This window comes from Bombus affinis, chromosome 9 (genome assembly GCF_024516045.1).
Source record: "Bombus affinis isolate iyBomAffi1 chromosome 9, iyBomAffi1.2, whole genome shotgun sequence".
In the NCBI taxonomy this organism is placed as follows: domain Eukaryota; kingdom Metazoa; phylum Arthropoda; class Insecta; order Hymenoptera; family Apidae; genus Bombus; species Bombus affinis.
The window spans coordinates 10,856,436-10,882,608 of NC_066352.1; the positions used below are offsets into that span (position 1 = coordinate 10,856,436).

General features: G+C 44.2%; 1 protein-coding gene and 1 long non-coding RNA gene across 3 annotated transcripts in view; one reads left to right on the forward strand and one right to left on the reverse strand.

Moving 5' to 3' along the window:
- The window catches only part of LOC126920276 (visual system homeobox 2-like), a 50,593-nt gene that overhangs the window by 3,505 nt on the left and 20,915 nt on the right, over positions 1-26,173 (reverse strand). For both annotated transcript variants that reach the window (XM_050730388.1, XM_050730389.1), the window contains exons 3-4: positions 16,852-16,942; positions 15,759-15,882 (exon numbers count right to left, since the gene is read on the reverse strand). In XM_050730388.1, the coding sequence (XP_050586345.1) occupies positions 15,759-15,882; positions 16,852-16,942 (215 nt within the window). The remainder of the gene's footprint in view (positions 1-15,758; positions 15,883-16,851; positions 16,943-26,173) is intronic.
- On the forward strand, positions 7-23,264 carry LOC126920296 (uncharacterized). Its single transcript, XR_007711929.1, has 5 exons — positions 7-13,989; positions 14,090-14,287; positions 19,422-19,775; positions 19,861-22,104; positions 22,361-23,264. It is a non-coding gene; the product is annotated as an uncharacterized LOC126920296 (long non-coding RNA).

Here is a 26,173-nt window from a genome sequence, read left to right on the forward strand (position 1 = left end):
CTGAAACGACAAATTCGTAACATTAATTTCGTAAACCTATAGTTGGTATCCTTCTACGATGTCGAGCGAAGAATAGACTCAACGTGATCCTGAGCGTGTCGTAAAACTCGACTAAGGCGTAACGCATATGAAAAATAATCGATAATGTAAAAGTATGTAAAAAAAAAGAAGGTTGTCTCGACGCGAAAGACACCCACGTCAGGGGGATCGCGATCCATCCTCGGGAAATACGTATAGTCAATGTTCCCGCAAATTCACGAAGCAGCAATTTTTTAAAGCAACGATGAGAAAGAACGAATACAGCTGGAGAAAACACTATGACTAATAGTGGAAGTCACATCAAGTGGAAGACTACTTATTAGCAGCCCATTATGGGCCTAGAATTACCAAGCCCGACAGAACTTCACCGACGATGTATTTGGACCCACTTGTCCGTTTAATGATCATTGTCTACTAATTGGAACACTATGAGCGCGACGTGCGATCAGTTTCATGCGTGCGGTTCCACGGCAGTTCGTAGTTAACTATTCCGCTTAAACGATCAACTTGGAGTTCGTTATCCTGTTTTTCGCGGTTCGGCATCCTGTTAGACTACTTGTTAACAATTCTGATCATCGGACCACCTAGAGAGGAGTCACGTGTCGTTTTCTCCGGTCACGCTCGTATCCCTGTACGAGTTTCAATTTTAACGAGCTCCATTTCCAACAAGTTTTGCACATTACCGTCTCTGAACTAAGCAAACTAATCGTAACTGAGAAGTTAGTAATTGTAATGTGCAGATTAGCGTTCGCTTCTCATACCAAATATGTTCGTGTTTGTTGCAATTTAAACGTTCAATTCCGTTGTACGGTTATTGTTTGATAACGTTTCATGACTGCAACTTGAGACAGTGTTTTATACACCCCCGATATTAGCTGTAATATCGAACGAGTGGAAAATGATATTTCTATATAACCGGCGATGGTGGATCGCTATTTACATATGTGCGAGATTTCTCTTTTACGTTTATCAGATCGAATGAAAAGGTTATGAGATTTTACTCTCATTTCGTATTTAATTCGCTTTTGTTTAATCGAAAAAAATGAACTGTACATTATTCTCGTTGCTTAAATTATCTCTAAAACGCCACTAAGAACAGTTATGAAACTACGTGTAATGTATTTTATTCAACAATATTAAATACGTCAGCGATAGTCTTCTCGTAGCCGTAATCGGCATACGTGATCGTTCGAGGATGTTATTTAAAAAGACCTGCACACGCATCATTTGTGAAACGTGTGTACAAGGCAGACGCACGTGGGGGTGGCCTGGGCCGGAGGCCAGGGCGTGTACCAATTTGTAGCAACAATGCTAAAGTCACCAGCAGAATTGGAACGTAATTCGAATGAATGGAAATGCGTTGCCCTGTCAATTTGTGCTGCCACCCCGAAATTATCTTCCGCCTAGGCTTGAACAAGCTGGCCGGCCTTTTTCCCGCGACCTACCTTCCCCTACAGGCGCGAAAAAATACTCATGCAAATGTTGCCCCGTTCTCTGATAAAATGCGCTTTTGTCTCATTGATAAGGAAAAACGGAAACGGTCGGCCCTTTCAAAATTTAATCCGTCTACGAGTCCCGCTTTCCTAAAGAGCTGACGTTAATTCCACGGTAGAAAAAAAAAAAAAAAAAAAAAAACACTGACATTACCAGTGGTGTTTTTTAATTTTCGCCACTTGAGATCTTTGACATCGTCGATCGTCGATAAGATTATTTCACGATTCAAAGAAACTGCGTAATCGAACGTAATAGCCCGTCATTCCAGAAAGATGAAAGCGGAAAAGCAGATGAGAGAGTAGGATGTGGAGAAATGAAAGGGATTAAGGCTACATCGCGGAAATGGTAATGGTCGCGTGAAACGAGAGAATCCTGTAGGAAATCTCCCATTGATCGGAGGGCAGTCGTTCTATCCACTGACGCGTAAATGACTGTACCGATCATAAAGCTGTTATTCGATTTTCAAGTGACTTTACGACGGCGGTTGCATTCAATGAAGAGTTTAAACATCCCTCGAACCCGACTGGTTCATTGTAGTACCTTATCTTCGAGATTCTCTCCTTCGACTTCTATTTCAGAACAAACACTTGCTGTTCAACTTCTATTTCGTTTGTACCGTTAACGAGGATAAACCACCGAGGAGTTTGATCAGGAATAGATTCGTCGATGTTCAGAACGGGCAAACAATCCGAAAGAAACGACGATGAGGTCATGTGATATGAGAAACGAGAAAGTGCGTGGTAATCGAAGAATTCGTAGGAATAAGTAACACGCTGCTTCCGAGGAAAGCTCATAAAACAAAGCGAAGAAAGAGTTTATAGAAAACTTGGCGACTAGAATCGGTAAAAGTTCGTCGAGTTCATCGCGAATGACTCGTTCGGATGTTCGGGATCGGAAATCGCGTACCGGGATTATCCTTCGGCATCCTGGAATAGCTTACCAAGAGACAAAGACAGAGATATCGAGGTACGCTGGCAGAATGGATATACAGGCGAAGGCAAGGGTGGCAGAGGTTGGGGTCTGCATTGCAGAAGCAGCGGTAGCAGCAACGGCAACGAAGAGGAAGAGGATCCTTTATGGTGGCATTCGTCGACTCGAAGGAGCGAGAACTCCAGCGGTGGGCTTCTCGTCTTCCTTCTCTCCCACCCGCCACGTTCTTCCCATTCTCTGTCCCGCCACCCCCTTTATTGGCACACCCGGTATAATAAGGAGTGAGTTTGTATTTAGTCGGCCATGCGCAGTGCTGGCTGTTGGCGTATCATCGATCAGACCGGCGACTGACTATTGGACCAAAACAAGAGGATGAGAATGGGAATGGGAATAAAGAGAGAGGGACGGCCGATATATAAAGTGCGACGGGGAGAAACAGGGATAGCGGAAAGGGGCAAAGAGGGAAGAATGGAAGAAAAGAGAGGCAGAGTACCGAGTAGAGCAAGAGAAGCAGATGCAGCGAACGATACCGAGATGAAGAGAAGGACATCGATAGGAAGATCGAGGGAAAGACTCGAAATGAATACTACAGCGGCGTCTAAGTTAGGATGGTTAGTGTTGGTACGGAGTAGATACGAGGCGAAGTAAAGAGGGTGGATGTCGGGGGCTGCACCAAAGTAGGAGAAGAGGAACCCGCGGTAACTTGCTATGGATTACCAATACATCGATACAAGATACACAGTCGCGAAAGTCAGAGATAGCCAACGATCATACGAAAGAGAGTAAGCGAACAGGGCGTCGAAGAAGGAGGAGATCAACGGAGCAAGAGAGAACGGTAGAAGGAGGACGAGAAGAGATTCAGCTAGATTGTAGGGGAGTATCGAAGAGGAGAAGGGAGGGAGAGATACCGATAGAGAGAACAAGTCGACGGCACCCACCTGCCTGCTTCTTGCTGCAACACTCGAGCTCGATGCCAGCACGATGTATTGAAACTGAAGCTGAAGAGTTGCCGTCAGGTACTAGCAGGACGAGGGTCCTCGAAGGTCTACCTAACCGAAAGCTTTTTGATTTCCGCCGTGAAGAGAGGCAGCCAGCCAGCCAGGAATACCGCGCAGGATAGAAGAACTGGTGGCAAGGCGGAAGGAAAGAAAGAGTGGGAAAGTGGCGAAAGAGAGAAACGAAATTGCCAACGGAACGCAAGAAAACGAGACCGTTATTTTTCTCTTAGCAGTTTGGCCGATATTGTTTTTCGCAATCCGAGCATTCTTGCTCGACGAACGAGCTAAGAACACCGAGATCGGCGAATGCCTACCACCTTCGAATCGTCGCCACGCTAACACCTACACGCGCCGCACAAACTGATACTGTCCTAAGGATAATTGGAGATCTCGTTACTCCCCACCGGTAACTTCAATTTACGATCGACCGATAATGAGATATCGAGTTCTGGTTCTCCCTCTTTCGCCACTCCGCACTCCCACCGTTCCACGTGATCTCTCGAACCCTTGTTCAACGCCCGTATCGTCAAAGCTCAAACCGATGCCGAAACGTATTAGATACCCGTTACGTACTTATTAAACGCTTTCTTTCCCAAAGCTATTTTTCTCCTATTTTTTCTTCATCCCCTCCAATGTCTTTTGTCTTATCAATTGCTACACGTCGCAAAAAGGCGATCGTATTTCAACTTCGCGAAGGATCCTCGAGACGAGCATCTTTGCGATCGTGATAGCTTTATCCGAAGAAAGACTCGTGCGAACAAGAGAGACTCGTCGTAAACGCGTGACAAGTGGGGAAGCTATCGCTTATTACTGTACTGCAGTGAAACTATCGAATCACGCTATATCAAATATTCTTACAGATCGTTTGAAATGATATACGATGATCGACAGTGCGAATAATGGTTCTCTGAGTTCCCACAAGCTAACCTAGGGTGCCGGTAAGCCAATTAATCTCGCCCAATAAGAAACGCATGCGATGGACCTGCGAAGTCGCATTAACCCTCGAAAAACGCATCACTTGTTTGCGACATAATGCGCGAACAAGCATGTACGACCGTGCTCGTTGGTCATCGGCCAGCAAATAGTTCGGTTAGCTGAGTGCATGGGGTTCAGGGATAGACCCCATGCTGCGAAGTGGCACGCGCCGGAACATCATTAGGTGGGACACTTGCTGGACGGAGGACCACGAGAAGGGTCCCGGACGTTAATCATGACTTAGCCCCAACAACCAGAAAGGATCTCGCAAGAGAGTGAATTAATATCGACTAGATTAGAACGACGAGTGGTCCGCAATTATACAGTGGAGTTGACAATTTTCGATAGTTATTTCAGCACTTACGTTACTTAAAAACCATCAAACTCCGTATACAAGGTGTTACTCGTAGATTGATTATGTCGCTCGTACAGCGTATTATCCTAAGTTAATTTTCTAGATTAATTCGATTTCCCACAACACCAAGCATCGATTAGTTGATTATCTGAGAATCTCCTGATTGGGACGATCGATCCTGTGCAACAGGAAACCCGATCAAGTCGTTACGCTAACCGAACGTTATTATCTAAGTCTTATTGGACGTGGTTTACATCTAAGAGCCGAGGATCGCATTAACAGAAATCGTAATCACGATGTCCCCTACGTATAATCGCGCAAGGACTCCGCTACGCGCAGTAGTCGATCCGAACGAATGAAGCGCCAAACGAAAGGATCTTTCCTGTGGAACGAGACGGCCTTGGGAGTGTGTTAGGGGTATCGGACCAGTAATAACGGCGCCAACCTAGATCTCTATCCAACTAGAAACGTTAATTTTTCTAGAACCAGTTTTCATCTCGATGTGGGAATTAGTGTGACGCTCCTTAAATTAATTAACGTTAAAATACCACGCGTCTTTCACCCGCGGTTTCTTCTATTCGTGTCATTCTTCAATTTGCGGACCTGTTTCCTCTTCCTCTGTCTGGCTACAATTTTCAGCACGCAGACTCCGGGTTTCGATAGCGTTTCATCGGCGACGAGGGCGTGGCGAAACTTCGGTCCATGCTTCTAACTTAATTCGGTTAGTCGAGATTTATATCCGTATTCAACGGTATCCCCTTGCTCGCGTATACCCCGCTTCAACCCCTGATGCGCCTTCGAGATCGAGCGTTCGCCATTCGCCACCCACTCTCTCCAGATTTCGCCGTGGCGCAATGGGGTTTATTAGAATTTATAAGCGCTACCGTTGACAATCCTGCTACGCCCAAATTGCTAGATATTCCGCGAGTCCGATTTCGGCCGCGGAGAGACCCTTATTTATTTGCTAGTCGACGTTCGCGCCACCGACCGCTCCACATGATCTCGCTCCGGGGATACTCGAGATGCGCGTTATTGGTCAATTTTTGGGGTGGAACGCGGCCAACCGGAATTCATCGCTTTGTTTGCCGCTGGTTTTACGAGCTTCGACCGGCCTCCTTTCCTTTCCAAGAATCATCGACCTAAGAAACTGTCTGATGCGTACTGTCGTTCGCTAAATTATCGGCTGACGCGTGAACATCCTTCGTGATTTGTGCATCCTCGCTCCAGAGACTTCGTAGATTTTTGTTTTATTGGTTACCGAACGCGTGGATATCTCAAACTCGATATTTTTTACTAAATACGTCATTCTTCGTCGAATATTTTATTATTCCATAAGTAGATACAAGAGGAAAAATACAAGTGTCACTATATACTATATAGTTTCTCTGCGTACGAAAGATAATCGATATACTTTTTCGGATAATTTCATCCAAATTTTATAGCTCTTTGGGGATGCTTAAGCGTCAATAGGGGTGAACGCCACTTGTCAGTGTCTGTCTAGACTCGCAGAAGTCAAAAGCTCGCACCCTTCATTGGTAAAGATCATTTAATCATTCGGCTACGAGCGATAGAAAATTCATGAGCTCGAAGTCGTCACCGGCCACAACCCTATTATGAGGGTTGCAGGCTCCATGGGCTATTGGATTCGAAGGTCGACGATGTACCCATAGGTTTAGGCTGCTTTTATGCGCGTACGATCGGTCGCTTCTTACGACAGGATTAGGATCGTCCCCCGACGGGAATTGTTGCCCGCTGAATCACACGTGAAAATCCTATAATTCGACTTTAATTCCGTTCATTGGAAATTATTTCAACGTCATAGAAACAGTTCAACGACAGTCCGACTATTTAAATGGGAAGCGGCATTGTTCATCGGGACGAATCTTTTTTCGCGATTGGTTCACGATCAATTGATTTCGGAAAAACATTGTATCCTACATTGTTGCAACATGTTGGAATTGTCACGTAATCGCGGGCTATTATACGTAAAAACGTTCTGAACCAAAAAAGCGGCCACGCGAAATTACGCGTGCCATTGAATCCGCGTATTTTCGAGTCGTTTCACGATTTACGATTACCGGTGCGTTGAAAATTTCTTTTGATCAGTACAATTCCTATTTTTACTAACAGCCTTATTTGCCATCGTTACCGAATCCATGAGCGTTCGCTTTTAAAAACCGCTTTATCGAATCAATTCCCTATCAAATTGTCGTTAAAATATAATTTGCCCATCCTATCGAAACTCTCTCGATGTTTCTACACGATCTTCGAAATATTAAAGCCTCGAAGCTGCCCTTTTATCCAAAATTTCCGCAATAAGCCATTTCTCGAACTCCATCGGGTCAGCTACGGATCAGCAACGCGGAAAATTCCTTTTGATCAGTGCGTTTTTCGGCGAAAAACTTATTTATCGTGATGGCGTGACGTGAAACGGAGCTCTCCAACCTCCGGAAGGGAGGGCGATCCGTTTTCAGAGAGGTATGCATCCACAGAGAGAAGCGGGATGAAGGGGCAGAAAGCGTGGGAGTAGGGAGAAAGATAGTAAAAGAAAAAAGAGAAAGCCTCTTTGCAAGGTTATATTTTTGTGAAACGTACTCGTCGCCCCGCTACAAAGGTTGTACCTCGCCATCTTCGTGCTCGCGTTGCCGCGGTCGCGGCTGGGAACGAAAAGCCGAGAAAGCTCGTTGGATTTTAGACGCAATCAATTTAGCCTCTGCCTTTGTGCGTATCGCGTGCGTGCCTGGCTGTTTGTGTGCGCCTGTCCAAGTGTGTGTCGGTGTACGTAAAGCTCATCCGAGGACACTGCGCTCTCGAGTATTTAATGCGTTCGTAGCTTTGTAACCCCTCCGGCCTGCAGTATACACGCGAACACCCTTCTGTGCGTAGCCTTTCGCCGCGAGTGTGCGCGTGCATCGCTTTCCTGTCGCGTCCGTGACCATCGAAAAGACAAAATCAATAATTGGCAGGGGCCTGCCTCGAAATTTCCTACCGACGATTTTCTAACCGGCACCCGTGAGTAATCACGCCTCGATCCAAGAGTCGAGCACGCGAAATCTGTTATGGGGGATTAGATCCGACTGTCCTTGCAATCCGGGAGAATTTAATTAAGTGACTAGCCTCGCAACGATTTGTCGTTTCTATGGAATTTATAGCCTGTGGGCTTATTTAATTCTTATACGAGCAGGAAGAGAAAGAGAGAGAGAGAGAGAGAGAGAGAGAGAGAGAGAGAGAGAGAGAAGAGGTTGGCATTAATTGAATACCGTACATTTGTTTTGGTTCGCTTATTGGGCTCCGTAATGTATAAACGAATGGACACCGAATATTGAAGCTTAAATTTGAATTTGAAAATTAAAAATTAAAAAAGTGAAAAGAGTATTGGAGAAATTGAGGAATCGAACAAATTGAAAATTTAGATAAACAAAATTGAAAACTGGTGAACATCGATGCATTTTGTGGACGACCATATAATTTTAGATCGTACAATTGCTGACACTCTCTAGATGAGCTTCCAAGTGCAATAATAAAAAAACGGATTTTCATAATCCGTTAACGATGGTCCGACACGAAAATATTTATTTTACCCGACCGAGAAGAGCTAATTTCAGAGTTGAGCGCTGTTTACACAGCGTTAGCGCGGCCTTTAGAACGTGTTAACGTCTTCTCTAGGTACTCGAACTGGAGTCCTTCTCAGTCCTTTATCGAGGATATCCACCTGTCATGTCCCGTCTGTAAAGAAGAATTGAATTTTTCAGAAAACACCGAGCTGGCCGATCGTCTCTTTTTCCGGGCGAAATAACAGACAGCCTTTTACAAGACGGATAATTTCGATCAGTCAGCTGGTAATCGCGAAAACAAACAGATTTTGAAATGAAAAGAAATTAATCTCTTATTTCATTTATCGAACCAATGCAAATAGGTACATCGGATTTGTGCTATAAATAATCGATGGATAGAAAGGTTGTTCTTTGATAAGTCAGTTAAAAATGAAAAATTCAAGAAGTAGGAAATACCGTATGAAACCATACAGTACGACCATGATACGATAGAGTAGATCGTAGTTGAAATCGAGTCGAAAATTACCATAAATTCGCCGTGCAAATGATAATACCTCGGCACAATTTACGTCAACTTACGACATCGGTCGCCTATTAAACATAAGCACAAGTAGGAAGACTCGTCCAGTGAAAATTCGCGGGTCATTTGAGCCGTTTCCGCGTCATTACGCTTTCTTAGCTGGGCTTCTTTACGGGAGGACGAGAGCCACAGTGGACGAAGAGAGTCCCGAAGCGAGATCGAAGTAGAGCGGAAGAGGGTTGAAGAGGAACGAGCCCGTCAGGGGTGGAGAACGTAACTCGATTCTTCGTTACTTTCTTCTCCTTGCGCGGTGGATTATATCCTTGGAACGAGCCAAACTTTCAGCTTTCCTCCCTTTTCTTCCTGTTCATCGGTTTAAACGACCACGCGGGTCTAGGACCCTCGAATCTACTGATTTCATCCGCTGAGAACTACGCGACGCGATACGATGAATCGCGCGGTCGCATCGCCGTCTTTACCAACGACGCGTTATTGTCGCGAGCCATTTTGATAGTGGGCGAGAGGGAGACGAACGTTTTGTTCTTGTCGTCTGGTAATGCGCCACTCTCACAGCAAATTGTGCGCGGAAACGAGTGGATTAAAAATGAAAATTCCTAATGTCCGGGGGATTATGCTTCATTTCAACGATTACTTTCCTCCTTGAATCAGACACTTAATTTTCTGCTTGTCCTTGCGGTTGCTCTTGTCAGCCATTTCAAAATAATCTCGTCGAACGTACTTCTTCGCGTATTGTACGCGTATTTTTATTTGTTTCTATTTCATCATCCTTTGGCGACAAATTGGACAACTAAATCTACAAATAAATCGAGATGTATTTAAATGCATTTTATCAGAAAACGACTGTCGCTTTGAAAGTAATCGAAAGAAAGAAGCTTCGGTATACTTGATTTGATACTGTTCGGGAAAAGAAAGATCCAAAGTTACCGAAGCATCTTTATTTTCCATTCCATCGTTGTCAGTTGTTCCACTCGTCTCCGTGTGCCGAGAGAAAAGAACCTTCCGTTTACAGCCAGGTCAATCTTCCACATAATTCAGTAGCAGGAACGAACTGTTCCTCGAGGAAACATTGGACGAAAGCAATTGAAGAATCGAGGATCTTTGTCGTGCGAGATCGAATTCGAACGAGCCTCTTAACTCGACTTTACGGGCGATGCTTTACGCTGCCAGCATTCCACCTCGAAACCCTCGAAAGGAACGCCATTTTGTTAGGCGAGTTATTCTTCCAGGATCAACGACGCGGCAACTCACGTATTAACGAACGACTTCGTAAGAAACTGAAACACTTGTTCTCTTGTTTCTTTGTGCAACATTTTTATACGGAAACTCGAGAGGTAACATTTTATTTTCTCATTGCGAAAGAAAACGGCATAACGAACATTATCGTTAAAAATTATACCTTTTTCCAAAAAAAAAAAAAAAAAAAAAAAAAATAAGAAATATTTTTCCTCGACGAAACAAACTAAATTTAACTAACAACAGCGACAGCCAACGCGTTTTGAAGTACGTTCCGCATACTCAATCACGGATTTTGAAATTGTACAGCGATTCCAAGCTGTAATTACGGGTCTATGAAATGTATCGAGCCGAGACTGAAGAATGATCGTGCACGATCGAAAGAAAATGTCGAAGACTCGCGGTCTCGGTCGCGCGGTTCTACCTGGCAAGACGTTCTAACGAATCCTCAATGGCGCCTCGGCTGAAACGGGGACTGACAATGGGCCCCTGTTGTCAGGATGGGGGTCTTCCTTCAGTGGAACCTTTGTCAAAGAACGTACGTGGAAGCCGGCTGAGAACCCTCTAGAGGACTCCGTGGATGACTTGCGTCTCGTGAGCCGTTCGTCGCTACTTGAAGTCAATTTTTTTCTCAGCAGCACAGCCAGCCGGCGTTCCACTCCTCTCGCCGGACACAACACGATTGTGTGAGCCACGTCAAAATTCTTCGCTAATGGTCCGCTTATGGTTGGATACGCGTGTTGTTTTTTCGAACGAGCCCGTGGGAGACTCGGCCCTCATTACCCGGATAACTTCAACCGGGAAACGTCTGTCCGCACGAATGGGATGACTCCTTTTCCTTCGACTAGCGCTCCGTTTACACGTCCGGCTATTTGTTACCGGGATGCACTCGAACTGACCCGTTTGAATCTCGCGCATCAAAAAAAAGAAAAACTCGTGAATGTTTAAACTCCGAGCAATTGTACACGTTCAACAAACACGTAGCACGTGTTGGCAAATTAAAGTCATATATTCGAAACGCGATTAGCAGCAGGAACCGCGACTAAAACGACGTTCTCAGCATCGTACGGTCCGTTCCGAATGCAAGCCACGATTTATTAAGCCCTTGTACGCGCGGCGTTACCGAAATTAAACAGTAATTGAACAGTGATTCGTGGTGTCATTTCGTCCAAAACACTCCGCAAGGTGGGACCCCCTTCGGCGTAGGTATATAGATATCGATCACGTTGAAAGGACGTGTGGCGAGGCAGCCTGTAATTTTCGCACCCCCATAAGAAGCCGTAACCCTCCGGCCACCGAAATTACGTCCGTTTGTGCGCGATTCTGCGCGCCAATCAGACGCGGCCTCATTGCAAGTACGAGAGCGATCGCGATAACGAGTAGTCAAGTCGATCGGTCTTTCCTCCTGTATGGGGGTGAGTTTCGAAACCAGACACTCCCTTGAGCCTCGTTGGCTTTCTTTCATGACGGTTTCACAAGAATTCTATCAAACAGTTACATCCGGTTATAGGCAGTGCGTATTTTCAGCTATCAATAGCATTCTTTATAAACACTGAGTACAATAGTTGGCGTATATCGATCGTGAAAACTTTTACAGAAAATAATTTTCAATTTAGTTTATCAAACGGTGTTTGAAAAACGAAGAGATAACAACGAAGATAATTTTTATAAAACTACGGAATTTCCGTTTTTCATATCCAGAAGGGATACATTTATACTGTGACCATTTTGATAAGAGAAATATCAGGGCCGGATACAGAATCGGTCGTAGGAGCTCGCAATTATATTGCCGCATGCGTGAATCGCGTGCACAATTACGCAAACAAGCGGAACGGAGGTCTGCCGGAGACATTTCGATTAACTTCACCGCGGGAGCGTTCCGGTTTTTCTTTCTCTGGGTTGTCAGCGTTGGAAAAGTTGGACGAAATAACACAACGAATCGGAGGGTGTAGGATTGACAATTATTGTGATCCTTTTCAATACTCAAACATTACGGAGAATGCTCCTGAAACGCCGGCGTGTATTGAAGTCCTCGTGATTTTGGAGTAAGTAAGTATCGTCCTAAGAAATGAATACCATGGAAAAAGTCTCGGAAATTTCTCATTTAGCCGCGAGCAGAAGACGAAGAAATGCTTCCAGCGTTTTCCACTCTTCAAACAAGATGTTTCCCTTTTCTCTTGTGTCTCTTTGTCTCCGTTCGAAATGAGAAAGCCTCTCAATACCAAAAATCAAATAGCGTCTCGTCAAAGAAAACGCAGCAGCGTTTCCTTTACATTTTTATGATGGAGCGACTTCGTGTCGGACGTTATAGCGAATTGCAAAACGAAACTCGTGTATGTTTACGCAAACCATCGTCCCGATGAAACGCGTATTTCTACGTCGGCGTTGTCTGCATAAGATTCAGTGAGCATAACTAATTAATTTGTCCAGACCGCATTGGCTTAACCAAACTCATCCATTTAATCAAGTAATATTTCAACGTGCGAAACCTGACAGACGGCGCATTGTCAAATCGCTCAGTGGACACGATAATTTCATTTGATAGCGGAAGCAGACCCTTCCGGCCTCTTCTTTCTTTCGACGTTAACGGTTCGTTACGGTTCGAACGACATCAAAATTTTATCGCGGTGTTTCATCTACGAGAGAACGAACGAATGTTTCAAGAATGTTCACGGACATTTCCATAATTTCCTCTTGAACGGAGTCGTTTATTTTGTATTGTCGAATAAATTTCAGCGGAGGAATTTACTTGACAACGAACACGCTCGTCGTGCACATCAAGCGCCATAAAATGCCCCTAATCGATATGAAAACTGGCCGGCGCGGCGCTCTTCTTCGTGTTGTTTTGCGGCACGCATCGGCGTGCGCGCACACGAGCGCGCGAGAAACAAAAAAATGTGCGGGACAAAGGGTCCAGAGAGAGAAGCTACAAAGAAATTAGGAAAGAAATAGGGGGTCGGAGTGGTCGCGGAACAGGCAGGAACAGAGCAAGGGACGAAGAAACTCGATGGAGACGCGCGCGCTATATCGAGAAGCGGAAGGAAATTCACGCGGCAACGAGTCGGACAGAGAGGCGGCGAGAGTGATGACGAAGAGCAGGAGGGATCGCGGCGTAGGACGAGGGAGGAGGTACAGGGGTGAAGGTAGAGTGAAAGAAGAGGTAGAGAAAAGACGAAGAAAGCCGGTACTCCCACACAAAAATATCACCGTTAACGATTACTAACCCCTCTTTTCGTCCCGCGCGCTCGTTATATTGTGTCCCCGCCGCGCGCGCAAATTTAGAAACAAAAGACGGGTGGAAGGCGCGGCCTGATTGGCCGACCGGTCCGCGACTCGTCTCTCTGATTGGCCCGCGGGACCGCACCCATCCTGCAATGGCCGCTTTGTCGTTTCACGGCGCCGTTACTCTCTTCCTCTCTCTCTCTCTCTCTCTCTCTCTCTCTCTCTCTCTCTCCCTTTCCCCCTCTTTCTCCTCTCTTTCTGTATACGCGCCTGTACGCTTCAGCCACGAAGCTTCAACAACCCCGTGAATCGCGACTCGACTGTACCTACCTATCTACCCCTTTCCCTTGCATCTCTTTTTACTCTTCTTTTCCTCTTTCTCGCGATCTTTCTCCTCATTTTACCTAACCACCGTGTCTTCGTCGCACGTATCCTCAACGTTTCTTTTCTACCTTTGGTGTTGTCTCTTCTAGAGATTCCTTTGCCACCCTTGTTACATGGACCACTGTTATCCCTCTAACCTTCGTCACCCTGGTTTCTCTAGTTACATACAAAAATATATCTAGTAGCGTGTATGTACCTACGTGCAGCGGACATGTACGCACAGACACCCATGGATGTTATCGTGCGTGTACACCCACGTGTCAGGTAGGTGTCTTTCTACAATGCTAGCACAGGCTCGAGATTGGAATTTTTCTTTTCTTCGTTCTCCGTTTCGACATTTTCCATGGACCGTCTAAATTCGCAGGCATGGTTCGCACGTATGTTGTTCGTGAAAGGATACAGTGACGCGAAGGATTAAGGAGAAGGAGGCAGAGAAGAAGCAAGGATGGAGGGGTAAATCACGATGCGAGGATGAGGGACGAGGAACAGGGAGAGAAAGGGAAGTTTGTCCCGGGTCCGCCATGCGGAAACCTATCTCAGCCTGGTACTCCACGAGTCCGCGGTAACTAACCGTCAGCCCGGGAAAATTCTCCCTTTTATAGTCGCGCCTTTTGGACTTGCCATTCTCCACCCCCGACAACCAGCCGCCACTGCAACCCTTACCACTTTCATTTGCGACTGTTCTTTCGCCGCTTTATGCATGCTGTCGATAATTCCGCGTGATATCACCACGGCATCGAGTGAGATGCCATTTGTGATCGGGAAAAGAAGAAGTTGCGGCTCGTTGCGTAGATGATTTACAAATTGTTACGGTATTCTATGAGGTGTTATCCTAGAACAAGGTTCTCTGATTTATATAAGATTGCAGGGATAATAGGGTTGTTTGATTTATAATCTGGCAGGTAGGGGATGAAAAACTGACGTTTTCGTTAAAGAAATCTATGGCTACTTTTAGACAATAATATTGCTATATGAAAGAAATGTTTGCGGTCAATTAGCTTATTAAAGTATTACAAACAGATAATACCTTTGTTACATCATTATGTTGATAACGTATGAATTTACGAAATTAATTGCATGGTAATTTATACAAATGTAACTAACACCGGGAACTAATTGATAATGATTCTCTTTGATGAACGAATACGCGTTAAATTTGTTTACAAAGTCGTCCTCGTTGTCGCTGTGAGCCCAAATTTTCAACGATAAAACGACACAGTAATTACACGAAAACGTATTGGAGCTTTATATTTCCACTGATTATATCATATAATCGTCACGAATAGCACGTTAAATTTTCCAAGAGAGTGTTACGTTGTTAATTTTCGTTAATGAACAAAATTATCGTTAAAGCAGATTGTGGTTTTAATAGCGAATTATAGTCGAAATTTTGCGCAATGTAATATTTACGAACTATTCGAGAACGAGTGCTTGACGTGACGAAAAGTGAGCCTAGGGATTTCACTGTGCACGTCTTTATAAATTTTACGTTAGCTGTAATTGAAGTGAATTGCATTGTATGTTAATTTAATAGGAAAATTATGAAAACGACGCGCGCTAGAAGCATTGTTTCCCCGTTGAAAGCAACCACTTTCGATTATTTATACGTTCTAATTCGCGTAATTCACGACTGAGAATGGTCCCCTTTTTATCGCGCTTACAATCCGATTTTCCATTCTTGTTCGTTCTGTTGCGTTTTCTTGTTTTGCACAAATTAATTTAATTAATCCTCGAAACATTATAATTACGTAACTTTTGCAGCACAATATCTTAATCTTCGTTATAAATATTAAGTGTTTAAACAATGAAATATTTAGCTAAATTACGCACGATCTTCGAGTCCTTAACATCGACAAAAAGTCAGTGGTTACGAAGAAAAGTAGTAGCCTTTGATCAATTCGGGTTTACGAGAATCTACGCAAAGAAACTCGATACCCCTGAGTCGCGAATTTCACAAGGAAATGGTAGTATCGAAGCCGTCCGATTCGTGGGTCAGAAGGTCGGATTTCATAGGTCTTTTGATTTTCGCTCACCTGTATCCTGTCTTCGGGCAAATCGGTTCGAAGGCTGAGCATCTCGCGAGCATACACGTCAGGATAATGGGCTTCCTTGAAGGCTGCCTCCAGCTCCTCCAGCTGCTGTGACGTGAAGATCGTCCTGGAGCAACAACCGTATGAACCTAGTTATATGCCATTACAGCTTTTCCCTTAAAGCTAGCCTACACTCGAAAGAAAAAAAAAGCCACGCAGAAAATGAAATAGCGATTTCGTAAGTGAAAATAGATCTAGAAAAAGTTGATCGTTTGAATAATATTGAAAAACAATTTCATCGGTTGATGCAGCCGAAGCAAGATTAAATTCTATACATTTTGGCGAAACAAATTTCGAACAAATCAATCAGCGTAAATCTATCTTTAATCTGCCCCTACAGAATTTAAAACAGATTTCATAAATTTTACAATAAAACATTCGAGCCGTGAGAAATTTTAATTTGTCTACGTTCAATTTACGAATATAATAATTCTTCATTCACCTGTTCGACCAGTTTCCAACATCAATTTTTAATCTTTTCTGTCGATAATACGCAAATACATATCTTATGTGATGTAACGTTTCAATGGAATCGATTTCTAGCGACAAATATATCTTTTAACGATCAATTTAAGTCTGAATTCGTTCATCGTGGTATACAATTATTGCGGAACGGTGATTGCATTCGGGTTGTCTGTCACTTCAAAATAGCTGAAAACTCATTATCGGGGGTGGGACTCGTCGATTACACGATGAAAAGTCTAAAATGATATATTCGTTTGGAATAAATTTATCATTATCGCCGAATGAAAATCACTGAAACGCGATCGATTGTCTCCCAGACCCGCGGATAACCAAGCGAAAATGCGGAAGAATAGCTCTCAGCGTTGCGTCGAAAATTTTGCCAGTGGTTATTAATTATTCACACGTATTTCTATCACGCTGATTTCACGTTGCGTTCCAATCAAAATTTTTACAGAGTGCGCCGGACAAAATTAATGGCGACAATAAAGTTATGAAAAATGGCGAAAAATTCGATGCAACACAAATGATAACTAAAAAATATTCTCGACCAAAATTCGGGTGAGACACTCACCTATGACGGCGTTTCTTCTTCTTCTTTTTACTGAAACCAGAGAGACCGTCGACCGTGAAATCTTTCCCGGATTCTATATTGTGCCCGACACCTGTAACAAGATCATTAAATTTATTAAATTTCAACAAAATAAACGGATAATAGGTATATACTAACTTTACAAAGCTAACGATGTTGTAGTTAAGCGAACGTAGATTAAATAACCGTGCATAATTTATGGCATTTATAGCTGTATCTCCTTCCTTCAAAAAATCATCATTAACGCAGTCCAATAATCCATCGGATCTGAATTCTACCCGTGCGCGTACATCGAGGATCAAATTACCCATTATACCCGATTTGCCAATAAATCGAGACCACGTGTATTCATGCAAATTGTATCGAATGCGGCTTCTATTTGTCCACGCAATCCCTTCTTTGACTTTTCTTCGTTAACGATTAATCGCGATCAATGATAATACAATGAAAAGCGTTTACTCTTTAACCCAGCTTTCGAGAATGAGCCGGAAGAATCGAATAGAGAAGAATGTCTCTTTCGGCAATTCAAAAAAGTCCGGTTGTCAGAGGCATCAGCATAGATGGAAACAAGGAAGATGAGGGCTCCGCGCAACCTAAATTCGCGTAACATTTTTATCCGTTCTCATGTTCCAATTTTACCCTTTGAAGCATCGACACGCAACTAAGAAGCACGTAATGCGATTCTATTTTTCCATTTATCGTTCATCCCTTTGTCCACCACTCGCAGAGCGTCGCATTTAAAGCATTATCCACTCGATCCGAACAAAAAAGAAACGCAATTAACGGGGACGAGGTATACATGCGTGTTTCGATCGGAAAAACTCGTGGAGATCGGAACGTAATTTCCATGCGCGATATCGACTGTCGCAGCGCGGACTTGACACTCGATATTCCGGCAAAATACCTGGTAAATTTATTACCGATAACAGAATTTCGAACAGTTCGATGGAACAACCTCTGGCGGGGCGGAAAAAATTGACGTCGAACAAAAAAAAAAAAAAAATATAGGAGTGTTGGGGGAAAAAATATCGGGAAAGCCTGTTGTCCAGCTGGTCGTCGTACCGGGATTTTCATCTCAAAAATCCAGGTTCTCCAATTAGGGAGGGTGCTGCTAACAGCGCGTGCGTGTGCATGTCAACGATATAAAGAAAGGAAAAAAACATTTCTCCGACCTTTTCTTTTTCCTTTTTCATTTAAATATATACTGCTCGTGACTCGACAGCTCGTGTATGCTTTCCAAGGTAAATGGCAATTTTCTACGTACAAGAGAGGCAGGAAATTAGAAAGGTTCGTCGAGATGGCAAACGGATAGGACCCATGGCCCGAAAATAATTATCAATTATAAATTAATTTCGAATTAATGAGCGAAAACCGGCTTCGTGGCGCGCGCGCCGCTCCACAATGAATCCCTCTCCCCGGGGCTAACTCGTTACTACAGTTGTTGCTGCTGCTGCCAGCCGTTGGTGACGCTACTACCGGCAGCTAATTAACTATTAATTAAGAACTTAATTCCAATTATATGTGTTCTTCGACTAATTGGATCCACGAAACACATTGCTAACGTCACATGGTTACATGGATACGATTACTCCGGCTATCTTCATATTTCTTCTTACGGAATTATTTCCATCGAAGTTTTCACAGTTCACATTAGTAGCAACGCATTTGCAATATCGTGTGCGATAGTTTTATCGTAAGCGAAATAATAAGAATCGCGTGAAAGAACAATGAAAGGATAACACGATCTTAAATGTATACGAGCGTGAGTTCTAAAAAACGTTCCTTTGAGATCGTACGCGCAAATTTGTAACTCGTGTTTTGTCTCGTTGTGTCGCTTGCGAATGGATAGGTAAGCGAGTGCTCTTTTGATATCGCTTCGAAAAATCTCTTTCTTTACTTTGCGTCGATATTTCATTGCTGACTTAATCTAGCCTGAAAATGTATGGTTGAAGTTAACACTGAGAATTGCGTTGGATAAGTTGTTACGGATGTCGCGAAACTAAAGATCTTTAGTTTTGTGAAAAAGGAAGCATAACCAAAGCTAGTTTTCCAAATGTGTTAGCACCGAGAAAGCGACGAAAGCTTGGAAAAGAGAAGGCGAAAGAGGAATTTCGACGAAGTTTGAGTAAAACAGTTTCATGAACGCGACCGACATAGAACACATGGTATGCGAAAATAGCGAAGGCGGCTTTTAAAATGTATTGTTAATCCTTCCTTTCTGTGCTCGCGTCTGTATTCTGCTCTCTTGCTTTCGTCCGCGTTGCACTTCGTCGCTTTTTCAAAACGCTTCTCCAAAGTCAAACGAATAGCTTTATAATCATTGACGAAGTTCGCTTAAAGGAAAAAAAAAAAAAAGAAAAAAAGAGAACGTCAGGAATGAAAAACGTATCGTTTTTTACTCTAAACTGTATTGTGCGACGTTTACAACGTCGTTCCTTCCAATAGATTTTTGTTTCACTTGGTTAGCAATCACCTAATTATCCGAGAAAATTATATTAATTCGATTTGCCTTGTTAGAACTACCGAGTTTTCAACTATTCTTCGGTTTGTAGTTACTTAACGAAAACTATCGCCAATGTTACTCTCATCTCGGCACGGTCGATAAGAAGGAAAGTATTCCTGCTGTGTCGTCACGAAGACGAAGAACTTAATGAGGAAGCGTCGGGCGCATTCAGTGGATTCAAGCAAATTTCTTGCATGCTGGCTTAATTTTATCCAACATTTCTTCCTTGCCCATACACGCGCCTCTCTATACCATCCAGCAGCGCCTTTTCTGAGCTGAGCGTCAAATAAATTTTGCTCTATTTATTCTATCAATCTTGTAAAAAGACTTGGCCGCGTAGCATAACTACCAGCTTCGGGCAGAATCACTTTCATTAAGGCGAAAGGATAATTAAAATAACATGGTAAGCATAACAACCAAAGAGTGATCACTATTTCGTTCGTCGAGTTTGAAGAAAGAACGTAAAAATATTTTTCCTATCTTTAAAGACCACTGATTGCAATATTTTCCACGAACAACGCGAATGAGTTTGCATGCACGCATATGCAAAAAATAAAGGAGTCGAATGGAAAATAAATATTTGAGGCTCGACTGCGCACAGCTTAAGACACCGAGCATGGAGCTCGCGCGATGCATTGTTTCACAAGATTGTAGAGAGGCCTCTTTACGCCACCCCGGCACCGCGTTGCTTCCTGCTGCCGGCTTTTTAAGTATGCTTATTTACCGCAAGCCGTCGAACCAATCGCTTTGCACGTCGGAGGACGTAGACGCAAGTGGATGCTAATAACCTGAAGAAAATGGTGTTGCTATATGTACTGCATCGTAACTAATGGAAAATATCATAGATACGAATTGCCGTGTATCTTTTCGTATTATTCTTACGATAAATTGCAATTGTTATTTTGTACGGACTGGTTGACGCAAATAAAATAGCATCGAGGGTTTGAAGTTTGTTCGTATTTTCTTTCCAAGCGTATCCTACGAGATTAAGCGAGAAAACGAACAAATCCAGACAAAATTCTTTCTCTTTGTACGAAGAAGTCGAACGATAGTTTAGATCTGCGTCTCGAGACGCAGTTCCGCATCTTCTAACTAGATTGTCTCGCACAATCGTGGAAAAGAAATAGCAAATGGCGACGTATTCTCGTATTCTCGCGTGAGAATGATCGATATTAAACACGGCAGGAAGCGTCAGGATGGCTAAGTAGGAGGCTGTAACCAAATCGATTAATCAAATCCAGTTAGCTATTACGGGACCAGCGGGACACGTTTGCCCTCTACCCTGATATATTCCCGGCTTCCCAGCGACCGATGCTTCTCTCTCCTCTAATTTGTCCTGGATCTAATCCGTTCGTAGTGCCCTCGAATATCGTGGGATGTCGCGACCTCCCTCGGGAACTACGCTAGGGAGACACCGTGTTTGCGCATACAGCCACTTCAGAAGCAATTGTTTTTAATCTTCTCGATGAGAGAACTCGCAAGATTACGCTTGCTCGTATACGTCGCCGTTCCAACAAATTGACCGTCACTCTGAAACGTTTTATTGGATTTAATATGACATCGGACAAGGTCGATCGAACGACTGAATTTGAGTGTGAGTTTTGCAGAAAACAGATAGCATCTGTAGGCTATGTTCTCTCGCGATTATTAATAACTGAATATTTTGGGCGCAAGTTTCAAGATGTCGAGCATTCCTTTGAAATTTGCAACTCAAAGACTTTTTCCAAACTTTCCTCATTTTCCGTAGTAAAGTATATCAATTTCAAAGTTGCAGTCTGCGACCAAAGCATACATCAAACAGGCCGCGACTTGGAGAGTCAGCAGCCAGAAACTTCAACCCCCTTCTTTCGTTCCTCCCAACGTCCTGCGCGCGATTACGAACAGCGGAACACAATCATCCAGAAAAGTATCTTCCTCAACTGCTGTCAGGAGCGCCGATAAAAGGAAGAAATCCAGCAACTTCAGAGAAAACTTTGCGGTCTACTCGGCCAGGAGCACAGACTTTGTGCACACAGAGGCAGCCGGAGAGGCAGCTCTCGAAACACCCTCTCGCGTGAAAACAGTGGTAGTTTCCTGGCTAAATATATTCACGCCATGCGTACGTACACGCTGAGACCAGGCAGTGTTATTTCGCGCACTCACACAACCAACTCTTGGCGATTACACGAAGATTCCATCGCACATCCCCACACGTTTACGGTGGTTGACGCGAATGTACATGTGCGTGTGTTCCGAGTAGCTGAGAAAATGTGCGTGTGTATGCATTGGCTCGTGGAGCATCGCGGAGAGGGTGGCGAGAGACGGTGGCGATACTTGGTGGTGGTGGTGGTTGCGAGTTCCTAAGCGAGGGTGTGCGCGGCGCTGTCGGGTTTCAGGGTGGTTGCAGGGTGGTTGCCATCGGTGTGTGTCGGTGGCAAGCCGGTTACCAGGCAACCGGCAATAAAGGAGCGTGGATAGCCAATGGCGGCCCTCAATACACCCCTTCGTCTAACACGGCTTGTTTTCCGTGCTTAAGAGCGAGACAGAAGAAGCTTTTGCTTTAGTAGCTGTTAAGACCTTAAACCCGTGGCCTTGCTTGGCTGGCTTGCGCCAGACTGCTCGTATCTAATAGAACCTCTTAGAAACCGACGGCCTGTGTTTCTTCGATAATTGATATTCTAATCCTGCCTGATGCTGCCTCTTATCGTCACTGATCGAACCCCATGAAATTGCGTTTAACGTTTCATAGACGGGTAACAGCGTCCATTCATCGATATACTTTTCTTTCGTTTCCGTTAAGTGGACGGTACGAGGCGATACTCTTTGGTTATAGTAGCTAACAATATCAGTGTTCCAAAGATTTTTCTATTTCTATTTGCTCGAAGAAAGTCACTCATCTCGTCATTATCAGAATAAGAAGCAGAAAATACTAATGCATTTTTGTACAAATTTTCGCACGCGTTCAATCGCATAATTTTCTCCATCTACTTTGTTTTACGTTTCCAACAGGGTCAACATCTGCCCTTTGGACTCGCCATTCGTTGAAATTGCATCCAACTGGACACTGGACAGAAGACTCGATCCGGTGAAAACCGGTCGAGAGAAAGGGAGGCTGCCGAACGACGAGTTTACATCGAGCAAATGGAAACGCGCGAAGTGTTACGAGACGGAGGGTGGGTCAGAAACGTCGTCACGTTGTTACACAGTGGCCCGTGTGTACGCTATCCCATGGGGAGAGCGAAGGTAGCACGTAGCACACCCCTGGGACGTCTTCAGTCGTCACTTGTCCGTATTAAACCAGGGTACTAATCCCGAAATTTAATTTGAAAATCTTTTCATAGCATCGTCGTCGTTCATCCCTTCTTCTTGTCCATCTTTCTCCAGCTCTCCCTTCCGCGTGTTCGCTATGCACCGCGAAGTCGTTTTAAACCCAGAGAATTACCCGGTCTTTTGTGCGTCGTAATTGAAAATTCGTTTCCGCCCCTTTTCGCGGCTCGGAGAACGGATAAATGCCCTTTCGTGGATTCATCGAGAGAAATTACCTCGTCGCCGTGTGAATGAGACGACCCGTCGTCTTCTTGTCGTCTTCTTCTTGGTCCCGTTCCGCGAGACGCCCGATTTCCTCGTTTCGGCCTGGCTGCCATTTTATAAACGAAACTACGTAAATACGAGACGAGCTAGTGAAAGCAGCCGGATGATTAACGAAACAAATGCTAGTTTCCTCGTCGTTTTCGTGCTGGTATCGCAAACATTGTTAGGAAAAATTGAACCTGTCTCGTGACAATGGATAATTAAAAACTCATGGAGTATCTCGTCATTGAATAACAGATTGTTATCAAGAAAGTAATTATGTACTGTCTTAAATATCATTAAAGAAATACTACTAATTAATAAATTCTCCTTTGAAAGTTTATTCATAAGGTGCAATCATTTGTTAGTCATCCGTAATTCAGGATGTGAAATCGCATAGTAATCCCATCCTATATTACGAGTCAATTTGATACGTCACCCTTCACTTTGCTCTACCTATCATTCCCAGGAATCAGCGCGTGAAAGATAAAGATAATAAGGTCTATTTGTACAATTATTAGAAATTTTTAAAGCATCATAAAATACGCAGTGGTAATTTTATCACTAGCAAATAACGAAAATGATTATAAATAATAATAAAATTAATATAGGAATTTCAAAATGACCGTCACTGATTTCTCTATCGATAATAAGATTTATTTCCATAAAAATAAAGTATCAGCCGAGTAACGACAACTGAGGCCAACGGAATCCAAGGAAAGTCATCGCTTTTACATTTGTGGAACCTACACATACCCTCTCGGACACAGAGTGCGAAATACCGACGCAACATGAAAAATGCATCAGATAGAGAATTATTTATCGAGCGCGTGAAACATGTAACGTAGTCGTTTACATAGCCGAAAGGGCGAATGGAGCGTATCCGAGTGCAGTCGATGCTGGGATACATCCCTCGGGATGTTTCGGTAGATTAGGGACCCTCAACGCTAGGTAGTTTTGCTGCACCATGTAACACGCTGTAAAACACTTGTAACAGACCGACAGTAGCTTAGGGTAAGCTGCTAATGCTTTCACGATGTTTTCGGGGTCGAATTAATTTGACCGGTTCGATCGCGCGCCCTCTAGAGACTTCAACTCGATTCGCCTCGTGCGTTTTGTCTCTCTTCGCAATTTTTCAATCTTCCTTTATTTTTTCAACGCGCTTGAATTAGAATTCCGTAATAGAAAGAAAAAATGGTTGTCCGAGAAGCATTGGTAACAGATTCAAATTGCAGGGTTGCATAGTCGAGAAAGATGGGCGCTGTAATTATTTTAGATACAGCGTTCGAGACCGACAATGGTAACGAAGACGTATAATTAACGTTCAGGAGGTGACACGGAGGGAGATGAGTTTTCTTTTAAGCAGCAGGAATTACGTTGTTTCTCGAGCCACCGATTCGCGCATCCAGCGTGCATAATACAGCAGTAATTAAGTTCTCGGGTAAAACTAGTTCCCGACAGGTTATTTCATGAAAACTCGACGGTTTAATCACGGTTACTGCGAAACGCGTTTCATCGATCCCAGACCTCACAATCAGGAGACCGTGGCCCCCTTGAATGGCGATAATTAATGAATAGGACGCGGCCGAAGAAAAAAAAAAACGAGAAAAAAATAGAATAACGAATTCGTGGGCGTACTTCTTGGAAGCGCTTCTCGACTCTTTTACTCTCGTCTACCCCACGCGGTTCCTCCGTTTCTTTTTCTTCCAAGGGCTTCACACCTCGTGGTCAGAAACGTGTTTTCACGAACGTCTCGTACCATTCTCCATAGCCCGCGGTGGCCATGCTCGAAATTCGACCCTCTACGAATGGTGTGAATATTATGATGGCCACGCATTCAGGTGCCAACTGGAGACAATGGGTAAAGTGTTGATTGCCCGAAAACAACGCGTTTTTTTACCTACACGAACGTACTTTGTTCTACGCTGTTCGTGAGCAACTAGTCTTCCGTCGTAGAATGTTCAAGGTCTTCTTGCTTGTCCACCGAGCAGAAAGTGGTCTTTTCTATCGATTCTACAAAACTACCTAGTTTCGTTTGCACGTCGTAGTTTCTTGTTCATAATTAACTCGAACCAAGCGAATAGTCTTAAAACGGAAAACTGAAACTAGCAAGCTGGATGTGAACGTTGGAGTAGAGAGTGCGTGATCCATTCACGCGTCCAATTAATACTGAAATTGCTGCTATCAAGCAGCGCATTAGGCACTTTCGTGTGATTAACGCGAGTGTTTCGCGCAGAGCTTTCAAAGTCGCGGGCAGAAAAGCCTCGAATCCGGTGAAAGGAAAGTAGTAGCGGGCGGCAAACAAGAGAGATGAGTCACGCAATTTCACCGAGGATGCTCTCGCGCTTGGCTCTCTCGCTGTCTACAGCCCGCCTTCACAAAATTACATTAAATACTTAACGCATACACGACCCTCTTCCGTCGTGTGCTCGGACGGTACACGAAACGCATAATTACGAGTCCTCGCAGGAAATTCAAGAGGGTTACAGAGAAGGTGTGCACGGATGTTACCGCCCCGACGCGGCAGGACGTGGTTTTTAGCGAATCGTCTCCCGGAAAACGAGGGAAGCTCTTGGGACGAACACCAACGACTGAGAGGCCGGCGACGCCTTGGCAATTCCCGAAATAAATTCGCTTCTAGCACGTGTGCGATGCAACTTTGTGTCACAGCAACCCTTACGTAATATACGAGAACAGTAAAGAAGGAACTTCGGAGAATAGATGAACAGAAACATTTGACTAGCGAGAGATACGACACACACGCTGCTAGTCGAAGGGTTAAAAGAGAGACAGGACGATTGGAGCAGGGAAACGGTAGAAGAGCGCGCACGTGAGAAAGAGGGAGGGAGGAGAGGAATAAAGAGGGAGGGTGGGTGCACCCCATGCTAGCTACCCCTTTCGACTGGGCAGTGCCGGCATAAGTCAGGAATTCCTGGCACGCGGTATATTGCGCGGGGGTGGAGGCCCGGCGGTTATAAGCTATAGTCTCCGGCGTGGCATGGCATGCACAGCCATTTACTTCATTATGTCATTAAGCTTAATGGCCCTGGCCCTAACACGGTTCTAGACTATAGCCACTTCTACAGTTCGTCCCCATTAACTCCTCTCTCGTGCCCTCGCTAGCTAGTCTCCCACTGCCACCTCCTGTCCACCCACCATTGGTGTACTCTTGTCTGCTAGCATTCTCGTGAACCAGCCAGGGCTTACAATGAGCATCGACTTTACGCCGATGACCGGCTGAAATTGCCGGCG